At 41.2% G+C, this 12,765-nt stretch overlaps 1 protein-coding gene across 2 annotated transcripts in view; it reads left to right on the top strand.

Annotated features, from left to right (window-relative positions):
• The window catches only part of adgrv1 (adhesion G protein-coupled receptor V1), a 563,049-nt gene that overhangs the window by 223,701 nt on the left and 326,583 nt on the right, over positions 1-12,765 (top strand). For both annotated transcript variants that reach the window (XM_072582867.1, XM_072582868.1), the window contains 4 exons: positions 320-522; positions 2,967-3,143; positions 7,481-7,663; positions 10,088-10,267. In XM_072582867.1, coding sequence (XP_072438968.1) covers positions 320-522; positions 2,967-3,143; positions 7,481-7,663; positions 10,088-10,267 — 743 coding nt within the window. The remainder of the gene's footprint in view (positions 1-319; positions 523-2,966; positions 3,144-7,480; positions 7,664-10,087; positions 10,268-12,765) is intronic.

Raw genomic sequence — 12,765 nt, forward strand, 5'->3', positions numbered from 1 at the left:
GACGTATAGGTGTAATTTCAGAACAAGGAATGGCTCATTTTAGAGATGAAAAGGTTTTTTTCTCAGAAGGTGGTGAATCTATGCTCTATCTCCATAGCATGGATCTGTTGAGGTTGGATTGCTGAGTATATTCAAGGCTGAGATGAACAGATTCTAGACTTTGTAAAATGTATGACAGCAAATAACATGCTTATTTTAGTCCTCTGCTGATTTCTATATTCATTGAAAGTGCTACAGTACAACTTTACCCAATATTGAGATTAAACTATTTTGATAACCACATATTTAAGTTCTAAGTTTTTGTTTTGTGTTTTTACAGTTGATGCAATTAATATCACTTTAAGAATTATTCGTGAACAAGGATTTGTGGGAGATGTTGCTGTCCAGTACAGTACCAAACCAAATCTTTTGGTCCTACCTGTTAATCAAGCAACTGCGAACCAGGACTACATTACACAACAGGGCACAACAATTATAAAGGAGAATGACACACAAGCTTTGATTAGATTTACAATCCTATCTGTAAGTTTATGAGAGTGGATGGTATAAATATTATCTTTTTTAGAAGTGGTTACTAGTTGTGCTTTGTATATAATACTCATGGTAATGTAATAGTGGATAACTCTATTGTGGAGAATTAAGGCAAAAACTTCATATGCTCACTGATAATTCTTTTCATCAGTGTATTAGCCAACTTTGGATTGGTAATGAGAGAATACACGGGTTGGGAATTAGCTTGGGACTGTAAAAGGGAGCTGATTTCCTGTAGCAGGGAACCTAGGAGATTTGAACATATCCTGAATCTGATTTCTACCTGAGGCTGATAAGGTGGGGTCAGCACTAGTGAGCAGGAGTCAACATTTGCAGGCTGCCAGAGTAAGGTTTCCTCTGAGTAATCTTTCCTTAGATATGAGGCCCAAAACTGTTCAAAGTATTCTAGCTGTGGTCTGACTAGTTCCTTATTTAGCTTTAGCAAAAGCTCCCGACATCTATCCTCCATTCCCTTTGTATGAAAGATCAATATTCCATTTACCTTCCCTATTACCTGCTGTACTTGGCACTAACTTTTTTGAAATTCATGGGTGAGAACAACAAATCCCTTATTCTGTAGCTTTCTGCAGTCTTTCTCCATTTAAATAATATGCAGCTTTTCTGTTCTTCCTATGCCAGGTTTCGAGTAAATTAATTTGGGGATGGAGAATGGTAGGATCAGAGATTCCATAACTGAATGTGGAGCAGTCTGCTTCTTCACAAATAACCTTGTTTAACAAATGTACTTTTTTAAAAAAAGAGTTTTTGGCTCATTTATTTCCATAAGCTCTTGTTTGCAGACTGGGGGCAATGCAAGATTTGGTCAGGGGTACAATTAAAATTACATCAGGATAGATACTGACTGCCATTTAAATTGTATCCTGTCACAGCAGCAAGTGGGTATTTGTGCAAGAAGACAGCGAAGTGAAAGGGGTGTTGAATAAAAACAGGTCTAATCCACCATCTAATTCACAACCCTACAAAGACTGGGTCTCTGTACTTAACTAAGAAATAATAATAATTACAACAAGTAGATTCTAACCCCAAGTGTACAACCATAAAACGTTGACACATACCTTTACTGGATAAAACTTGAACACCCGTACACATATATACAGAAAGAAAAAAACATGACTGCCATGGATGGACTGTAAGATTGGGAATGCAGTTCAATGGTTTCTGTCCACAGGATTCACTGAGATGATCCTTTTGGCTCTGAAGGACGTGTTGATCCTTGATCTTCCTTCTTCAGGGATATTCCCTTAACTTGCAGGAGGTACAGGGAGACTGATGCAGGTTCATAAAGGTCTCCGATGTTTTTGTTAAAAGTCACAGCTTACAGTTATTGGCAAGGGGAAATAAACTGGCTATCTGGAAGTTTGAGATGTTTTCTGTGCTACAGTGTAAGACCAGTTTGTTTTTCTTTCTGAAGGTCTGATTGGCTCTGACCTGAACTTCCAGTGAATGGGAGACCAACCACATTTGTTGGCCATTGTTAGTCATTGATAATTGGTCATTTCATAAACTAATCAACTACTTGTTGCTGGCCAAATTTCCATGTGTATCCAACCCCCTTGGCTCCAGCTCAACTCTAAAAAGGCATTCCCTACTGCTTGAACAAACAGCAGTGAAAACAGCACTTACAATATGCATCATTGTTTTTAGAAGTGCAGCAATCCTTCAATAATCCTTGGCTTTTAAACCAATCCTTTCCCTAATTGTGTCACACTCAAAAATACAGAAAAATAAAAATATGGCCTTCACACATTTAAGAAAAATCAAAAGGAGATATTAACAGAATCTTTGGAAAGATTATTTGAATTTATGATGTATACATAAAAGGGAAGAATGTGCAGAATTGGAGGTAGGTTAGAGAATTGGAAATGAGTAAATAGTTTAAATGAATAAGCTGGAGTTGATACAGGTATCAAGGATTAGATAACATTCTGTTATTTCATTTCTGTCTGAGGGTTAGAGCACTGACCTTGTAAACCAGGGGTCCAGGGTCTGATTCTCAGAGGGGCCTTTCATATCTCTGCTGCCTTCGATATCAAAACAAATAAATGTTTAAAGGGCTGTTGCGGTGCAATGGTAGTGTCCCTGTTTCTGAGCCAGGATACCCAGGTTCAAGCCTGGGTTATATAATCTCTAAAGAGCTTGATTAAAACTATCGAGTGTCACTTTTTAGACTTTTGTGGCAGAATGCTAGTGTCCCTGCTTCTGAACTAGAAAGCCTGGGTTCGTGCTCCAGACCTAATACCACCTCTGAAAATGTTGGTGCGAAAATATCTAATGTCACATTTATAGCTCGATAGATTGAAAAGTAGCGTATTTGATTCAAGTTAATCTTGTTATGTTGTCACAGCACTAGTTTTGACCTTTATAATAAACACGTTGTTTGGATCTTATGAAAAATGATATTTCTTATTTGATAGGATAGCATTCCTGAATTGCATGAAAGCTTTCTAGTTAACATTAGCAGTGTCAAAGTGGCTGATACTGGACCTGGAAGACAACCCAGTTTGAAACTGGGTTCAGGAATGGAATTCGCAGAAATAACAATTGAAGAGAATGATAACCCCAGAGGAATCGTCCAGTTCAATGTGACAAGGGTAGGATTCTTCATTTGATATGGAGATAAAGTGTACTTTTTTTATTGAAATACTGCAATTAAAGTATTTGAACCTTATTCTCGAATTATATGCTGTTATTATTGTCATAGAATGGTCATATTTGGGACCAATTTTTTTTTTGTCTGTTACATTGATCTGCAGGCATTCCATCTGAAATAAACAGAGGGTTAAATATAATAGACTCTGAAACTAAAGACAGAGAGTACAGTGCATGTCCATTGACTGTGTCTTAAGAAAGAAGACAACATTTTGCAGCCTACTATTTAAATGTCTTCTGTATTCAGTTAGTGCTAACCACATTGTTGATTGGTTGGATATTTCAGTAGGAGGAGATATTGGATTGCAAGCATCAGCTAAAATTTGCCTATAGTTCTTTCAAGGAAGTAAATGCAGCAAGTGAATCTGACCTCTGAAGCAAAATATAATGGCACAACCCAGGGTCTTGTGGCACAGTGATAGTGTCCCTACCTTGACTGGAATGTCCAGGTTCAAGTCCACTTGCCTGTGGTAAGAAAATCCTCAGCATGTTGAGGACATTCAGGTACACCTCTCATGGGGTGCCTGGCTAAATCTCATAGGCTCGTAAACTGCACTATGGAGCAGGCTCCCCACCACCTCTTCTCTGGATCCAGGGCCTATACTGAAATCTTGTGGGAGGGAGAGAAAGGAGAAGACCTATTGAGGACACTTTAATGGCACAGGTGATATATGGAGGCTTATGATTGTATAAATTTAATTGTTTTGGCCCTATATCTGTTTGCTTGAGTCTTTGTGTAGCCCTGAATATAACAATGGTAGAATGGTGTCTAGCCTCCTGTCCAAACAGGATGTACCATGGATCAATGTTTGTACTGAGAGCTGCTTGTAGCATAGGGAAGATGATGAGTGAGGCATATATAGGACATTGGACTTTGCAGACACCATTGCCCCTCCTCTTACAAGATCTCCATTCTTTCGTTAGCCTCTTGTGTCCCAAAGTGTTGGCGTGAAGGAGGTGGTCAGCGATGCCTGAGGCAGGGAGCGGTGCAGAATATAAGGAGCAAATGTATTAGAAAGCCTGCATGTCAGTGACCTGTATAATGCATGTGTATAATGCTGTTTCCTTTCAAAGAGCCTCACATTGGTGAGTCCTGCAGCTCTCCTCCTCACAAGTTGTGACACTTAGCCCACCCATTCCAAGTAAGGTCACAGCCATTTGTTTTCTCATTATGTACTTTTGGATGTAGCAAAATGGAAGGTGATAGTGAACACCCTTTGGCCTGTGACATCCAGCCTTGTCCTCCACTTGTTGCTCAGGCCTCTAACATCCATGATCTTCCATAAACCCCAAGGATTTTGTACTTCCTTAGACCTCACCCAACCTGTCGATATGAGTCCTCACCAACCACTTTTCTGACCCCCACCACCCCCCACCCCCCCACCCCCCCCCCTCCCTGCCCACGGCCTCACTGCCCCTGACATATGAGGTGACCATGCCAAAGGTGTGATCATTCACTGTCTCCACCACCAAGTTGAAGCCAGGGTGCTCCTAACCATGAACAAAATCCCCTCCTCAATGACTCCCTTAGCATCTATGCTTTACTGTACAGTTTATACCCTCCTTATAACTGCAGTTGCTCCCTTTCCCAATAATTACCATCCCCTTTCACTCCAGCCTGTATCCCCCAATACAAACAAATAGGCTCTTGAGTCTCCTTCCCATGGCTGTGGTTACCCTTGTTGTTGTCCAACCTCTCCCCTGGTTTCTGTGGACAGACCTGACCAACCACTGTCGCCTGCCCCTTTGAACGATATGGCCAGACAACCCAGAATGAGAAGTGATGAGACCCCTGTCTAATACCAGTACATCTCCTTGACCACATCAGCCCTACACCCAACTCTGGTTACTATGGAGCCACAGGACTAACTGTGACCAACTCAATGGACTCCCTGCCTGAAAACACCCTGACCAGACACTTGACAATGTTCAGACTCGAAACACCCTGAGCAGACACTTGACAATGTTCAGACCCTCTGTCTGTTATCAGAGGCTGCCCTTGACTTACAATGCTGTGATGACCCATATCCTCTGCCCCCATCCCCACCCAACCATCTGACTTTCCAAAAAGAGTTAGATAGAATCTTGCTAAGCAAGGTGGTGAAAAGTGGGCAGAAATGTGGAGCAATCAGATTGGCTAAGAGCAGGCTTGAGCGACTGAGTGGCCTACTTGTCATATTTTGAAAGCTCATATAAAATCAAGTTAACATGCTCAGCATAGTTCTTCAAGGAGGTACCTGGTATGGTGATGGGAATGGTAGAAATGAAAGGTTCAACAGATACTGCACAGAAATTACTGGATAAGTATGAAATGGAGGGAAAGGTTAACAACTGAAGAGAAAGCTGGCTAGAAGTGTGGTAATTGAACAGAAGTTACAGACATTTCTGCATGTGGAAGAAAGTCACTGTACTTTACAATGTTTGATTCTGGGTCTGTTCCTGTTCACTATGCCCATCAATGGGGAAGGATGTAAGGAGAGAGGGAATGGTTTTCAAACTTGCAATTTTTTTACCATTAATGGTAGCATTGTAGAAAAATGAAAGGACTAAAGAAAGTTGCAAGCAGAGGGTGGAACTCTGTCAGTGAATGTGAGTTAGCATCAAAAAACAGTCATATATTTTGAATGGGGATAATTAGGTGATTTAAAACAAAACTGTGGAATGTTGGTGTTGCTGGCTAGCATTTATTGCCTTTCCCTAGTTGCCCTTAAGAAGATGGTGATGAACTGCCATCTTGAACTACTCCATGTCATAGTCATAGAGATGTACAGGTGGGAAACAGACCCTTCGATCTAACTTGTCCATGCTGAGCAGATGTCATAAATTAATCTAGTCCCATTTACCAGCATTTGATATCCCTCTAAACCCTTCCTATTCATATACCCATCCAGATGCCTTCTGAATGATGTGATTGTACCAGCCTCCACCACCACCTCTGGCGGCTCATTCCACACACACACTACCCTGTGCGTGAAAATTTTGCTCCTTACATCTGTGCAATTCCAAATTTTGACCCAGTGACACTGAAGAAATGGCAATATATTTCCAATTAGGATGGTGAGTGGCTTGGAGAGGAACTTGGTATCGGTGATGTTCCTGCGTATCTGCTGCCCTTGCCCTTCTAGATGGAAGCGGATGTGGGTTTGGAAGATGCCTTCTCAGGAGCATTGGTGAATTTCTGCATTGCATTCCCATCACCTCTGGACCTGGAAGATTCTGCTTGCAGATTCTAATCTTCCAGTATTATCGGTGTTTTTGCTGATATTTAAAATCCAGGATTGAGGACATCTAACAGTTTTATACCCTCAACTATTCTTGGAAACAAAGAATAATGTCAGAAAGAAATGGCATAAGAATATTGCAAAGTCGCAAGACAGGAACCAATGAAAATAATTTGAGCAGTTGAAGAAAGTTCTTCTGACACATGCTGATAGAGCAGTGTAGGCAGGCAATATATAATCTTTGGTATGGATAGGAGCATTGCAGTACTCTATAAAGAGAAAAGAATGTTGAATAGTGGAACATTTGGCAACTTTCTGGGCTGGCTTCAAGCAGCTTGAGGGTTGTTTTTTGTAAATCCAGCGCTGCGTTTGAGGCTAGCAGTGAAGTAGGATGAGAGTTAGTGTTGGAACCTTTTGCTAAATTCAAAATTGGGAAGGCAGCTTTATTTAGCCCTGGCTTTTGGCTCTCACAGACAGCACTATGACAATAATGGTGTGCTCTGAGACCAAAATTAAAACAAGGGACTCTATGCCATTTCCATTTACACTTGGGAAATTAGATCCCAGACTCCACTTAAATGAACGCATATAAGGACCCTGATGCAATTTAAAACCACAGCCAAATAACACTCAGACTATCCATGCAGAAATGTATAAACTTATTGGAGACCACTTCAGTTGTTGAAGATGGGTGCTCTTTTTTCAAGAATGTGAAGAGGCCAGGAAAAGTACTCTTGCTGTTCCTGGGTCCCCAGAAACATCTGACAACCCAAACAGTTTAAAGATTTTTCAGGTAGTGATGTAGAAGTTTGTGACATCATAAAATCCATTTCGATAAACGTTGACAATTCTGGGGTATTGTTCATAAGTCTGTGACACTAAGATATACCTCAATAGTTTGGCTTGACACCAAACAAAATTTGAAATTTTACAGCATATACTATGTGTTCCCACATAAGATGGTGGGTTAATGCAAAAAGCTTTACTAATTCTATGTAGTTTTTAGCATGTGATGGTGAAATTTAATTAGATAATGTTGATTTCTGTTAAATCTGCAGGATGAAACTGGTGCAGTTGTTGCTTATGAGGTGGCCCCTCCAAGAAATCTCCTCCAGTTAATAGTGATCAGAAGCTCTGGTACATTTGGAGAGATAAGTGTAGCTTGGGAAGCACGGCCTGGAAGTGCCAATTTCTCAGATTTCACACCATCTTATGGAAGCCTTACCTTCCCTGATGGAAGGGTAAGTTATTTTAATTTACATGGTTTACAAAGAAATCACATCACAGAAGGAGGTTGTTTAGTCTAACCTATCCAATTTCATGTTTATCCTTCACACAAACAACCATCCTAACCCCATGGCCTGCTGGAATATGCCTTTCTCTCTTCTTTCTTCATCCGTCTGTTTAACCTATTTTGCTGAAGCATTCTGATGAGAGTAGGATTCAGTTTTGCTGGGATCTGAAAATAGATAATAATGAGTTGGTACACCCAACCTGATATAAAACAGTTGTGGCATACAAAAGATGGTTGATCCATGATGAGCTATTTTCTGACTACTGATATTGAATATTTTTGCTGTTGTAATCCTGCTTCAGGCACTATTTTTCAGGCTGCACTCTACAGCCTGTCAACACTGCAAGAAAACAATAGCCTTCAGCCCTCTGTACTAAATTTCTTCAGACTTTACATTTATTTTCCTTCCCAATAGGTAGTATCCCATAGTATTTATGCAGCAGTATAATTGTTCTTTTATTTCTTAACTATAACCAAATAGATTCTGTCCTTTATCTTTCAAAGACCTTCTCTCCTTCAAGCATTGTAATACTTTCCTGAATCAATACTGCAGTCTTCCTTTTTTCTTTCCTATCGTACGTAGATAGAGTTATAGAGTCATAGAGATGTACTGCACGGAAACAGACCCTTCAGACCAACTCGTCCATGCCGACCAGATATCCTAACCCAATCTAGTCCCATCTGTCAGCACCCGGCCCATATCCCTTCAAACCCGTCCTCATGCCTTTTAAATGTTGCAAAAAGTGCCTCCACCACTTCTTTTGGCAGCTCATTCCATACACGTACCACCCTCTGCATGAAAAGGTTTCCTCTTAGCTCCCTTTTATGTCTTTCCCCTCTTATCCTAAACCTATGCCCTCTAGTTTTGGACTCCACCACCCCAGGGAAGAGACTTTGTCTATTTATCCTATCCATGCCCCTCATGATTTTATAAACCTCCATAAGGACACCCGTCAGCCTCTGGCGTTGCAGGGAAAACAGTCCCAGCCTAGTCAACCTCTCCCTATAGCTCAATTCCTCCGACCTTGGGAACATCCTTGTAAATCTTTTCTGAACCCAGCTCCTTCATCAGATGATTGTGGAGTACCACCTGATGAAGGACCACAACCACCTGATGAAGGAGTAGCGCACCGAAAATTAAACCTGTTGGAAGATAACCTGGTGTTGTTTGATTTTTAGCTTTGTACACCCCAGTCCAACACTGGCATCTCTAAATCATTTTCTGAACGCTTTCAAGTTTCACAACATCTTCCAACAGGAAGGAGACCAGAGTTGCACGCAATATTCCAAAAATAGCCGGAACAATGTCCTGTACAACCGCAACATGACCTCCCAACTCCTGTACTCAATACTCTGACCAATAAAGGAAAGCATACCAAACGCCTTCTTCATTCTCTTATCTCCTGTGACTCCACTTTCAAGGAGCTATGAACCCGCAATCCAAGGTCTCTTTGTTCAGCAACACTCCCTAGGACCTTACCATTACGTGTATAAGTCCTGCTAAGATTTCCTTTCCCAAAATGCAACTCCTCACATTTATCTAAATTAAACTCTATCTGCCACTTCTCAGCCCATTGGCCCACCTGATCAAGATCCCATTGTAATCTGAGGTAACCTTTTTTGCTGTCCACTACACCTCCAATTTTGGTGTCATCTGCAAACTTATCAACTTTTCCTCTTATGCTCACATTCAAATCATTTACACAAATGATGAAAAGTAGTGGACCCAGCACTGATCCTTGTGGCGCTCCACTGGTCACAGGCTCCAGTCTGAAAAACAATCCTCCATCTTGCTAACCAGTTTCCCATGGGGAACCTTGTCAAACCATATGTCCAGCCCACAGCCCTGTGTGTTTTTGAGCCAGGTCTCCTTCATCAGCATAAAATCATACTTGTCTCTACTATCTGTACCTGCGTTTTGCTTTATTCATTTGTGGGATGTCAGTGCTGCTGGCAGGCGAGCATTTATTACCCATCCTAAGCTGTCCTTGAGAAGGTGGTAGTGAGCTGCCTTCTTGAACCACTGGACCCCCCATGTGCTGCTCTGTGTTCCTATACATAGATTGTAAATTGAATTTAGACCTTATTGCATTCCTCCTTAGCTTTATTCTAACTAATGAAATAGTATTTTCTTTGTTAGTGCTGTCTCTCCTAGTTTCTTGCTTCTACTGTCTAATGTAATCTCAAGGCTCTCATTCCTTGACAAATTTCTTTAAACCTTCTGCAACAGAACTAACAAAGCAGTTTATGATGTTATCCTTACATGTATTCTGACAAAAATGATTTTCTGGTCATAAGCTTTACTAACTTCAAATTCACAAAATGTAAACTCTGAGAATGTCGCATAATTTCATTATCCCATTTTTTGTAGTCTTCTACTGTCCTAGAGATCATTATAGTGGATGATAACTTGACAGAATTTCTGGAGATGTTCACTGTTAGCCTGACCCAAGTGACAGGAGGTGCCAAAATGGGAGACGATATTATAGTTACCATCAACATTCCAAACAATGATTCACCTGTTGGTGTGTTTCAGTTTGGGGAACAATCTGTGAGTAACCTTTTCCCTTTTTCTCAATCTTTCTTATGTCTCAAATTCAGTAGTTACATGTTTTTAAAGAATCTGAGAAAGGATGGTCATCTTCAAAGTTAAGAAAAAGGTTTATTTGCTTGCATGTCAAATATCTCAATATCACAATTACATTGATTTGGGATGGAAGGAGGGGAGTGAAATTAATTTCGAGTGGTAGAGCAAAATAAACTGAAGTCAGACCTTTTTACACACAATGTCCTAAAGCTCTTTTCTTTCAAGTCAATGGGGTGACGTGGTGGCTCAGTGGTTGGCACTGCTGCCTCATTGTACCAGGGTCCCAGGTTCAATTCCAACCTTAAGGTGACTCTCTGTGTGGAGTTTGCACATTCTCCCCATGTTTGTGTGGGTTTCCTCCCACAGTCCAAAAACATGCAGGTTAGGTGAATTGGCCATGCTAAATTGCCTAATAGTGTTAGGTGCATCATTCAGAGGGAAAATGGGTCTGGTTGGGTTACCCTTTGGAGGGTCAGTGTGGACTGGTTGAGCCGAAGGGCCTGTTTTCATGCTGTAGGGAATCTAGTCTCAATCCAACTGAGTTTAAAATAGGCTAATAATATGTTACAAAAACTGATAAAAACCATGGATGCTGTAAATAAAGAATAATATTTTTACATGTGCTTTGGATGAATGTGCAAAACAGCTTTTAAACAAACATAGTCAAATATTGTGCATGATTTTAATAAAATCGAAATAATTACAAACAAATAAAGTTTTAGCAAGTTTGGAAAGATTTCCTGAAGCAGTTAGCTCATTAACAAAATAGCTTTTGAGAATGTTGCTGTAATCTGCAGTAATTTAAAAAAAAATGTCAATAAGAATGACTGGATTCTTTGGTGGTTATTTTGATATCTGCCCATTTGAGTTGGGGTGATACTACTGTGGCTATTTTCTGACGGCCCAGTGGGGTTAAGACTTACTTATCTTCCTGCTCCTCTGAGGGGAAACTCACCAAAAATCACATTCTGGGAGCTGCTGGTCACTATCACTGGTAACTGTGGCTAATGGCAGGACTGCATTATGATGGAGGTAGTGGATAAACAATGGAACAGAGATCAGCCCTGATCTTACTGAATGGCACAGAAGTCCTGAGGTGCTGAATGGTCTACTTCTTCTCTGAAATTGTATGTCTGCATGAGCTACAGGAACAATATGAGGAGCAGGTTCATTGAGGCCACATTGACTTGGTGGATGCTGGTGCAGGGTTTGATTTGATGTTTGCAGGTGGGGATCTCACTCAAGCTGTCTTTATTCCCACTGCATGGGAGCTTCTCTTGGACAAGGAGAGAGCCTTCCCATCGCCAGATCCAAGGCATACCCTTGGCTATTTCTTCTGCGAGGCCTGGTGACATTAGAAAAGCACAGCAATTCAGGCAGCATCCGAGGAACAGGAAAATCGACGTTTCGGGCAAAACCCTTCATCAGGAATACAGGCAGAGTGCCTAAAGGATGGAGAGGGCTCCACCCTTCAGGCACTCTGCCTGTATTCCTGATGAAGGACTTTTGCCTGAAACATCGACTTTCCTGTGCCTCGGATGCTGCCTGAACTGCTGTGCTTTTCCAGCACCAGCCTAATCCAGAATCTGGTTTCCAGCACCTGCAGTCATTGTTTTTACCTGGTAACATGAGAACCCAAAGGTAACAGGATGAGGCCCTTAACTGGCTGCTTTGAAGCCTCAATTGGCCACGGGTCAGGAGATCTGCCCTCTACCTTCCTGTCTTTAACTTCATTGGAGGAAGTTATTGCCACTCTGCACTTCTGACTACAGCCTTCCTACAAACTCACCTTCTAGTGTGGGGAGGGGGCATTAAGGTCCACCAGTATAACCAGAATGCCCCAGTTTTACTGAATTGAATTAAATTTATTGTAACATGTACCGAGGCACAGTGAAAAGCTTTGTCTTGTAAGCAGTACAGGCAGATCACAAAGTTAAATAACATAAATAAGTAAATAATAGGTAAACAGTGCAAAAACAAAAACACAGGTACAGGTGAATATTAAGAGTTTCTGAGTCCATTCAGATTTCTAACAAAGTAGGGTAGAAACTGTTTCAAAACTGGCTGGTGTTTGTGTTCAGGCTTCAGTACCTTCTCCCTGATGGTAGAGGTTGTAGAAAAGCATTGCCAGGGTGAGGTGGATCTTTGAGAATGCTGGCGGCCTTTCCTTGACAGCGGGCCTGATAGATGGATTCTATAGATGGGAGGTTGGCCTTTGTGATTTTCCGGGCCGAGTTCACCACTCTCTGTAACCATCTCCGATCTTGAATGGTCCAGTTGCTGTACCAGGTAGTAATACACCCAGACAGAATGCTCTCAATGGTGCACCTATAAAAGTTGGCAAGGGTATTCGCCGTCATGCCAAATTTTCTCAGCTTCCTGAGGAAGAAGAGATGTTATTGGGCCTTTGTAACCAGTGTGTCCACATGAAGAGTCCAAGAAAGCTTGTTGTGGATGACCAC

Source organism: Chiloscyllium punctatum, chromosome 2, assembly GCF_047496795.1.
Source record: "Chiloscyllium punctatum isolate Juve2018m chromosome 2, sChiPun1.3, whole genome shotgun sequence".
NCBI classification, from domain to species: Eukaryota; Metazoa; Chordata; class Chondrichthyes; order Orectolobiformes; family Hemiscylliidae; genus Chiloscyllium; species Chiloscyllium punctatum.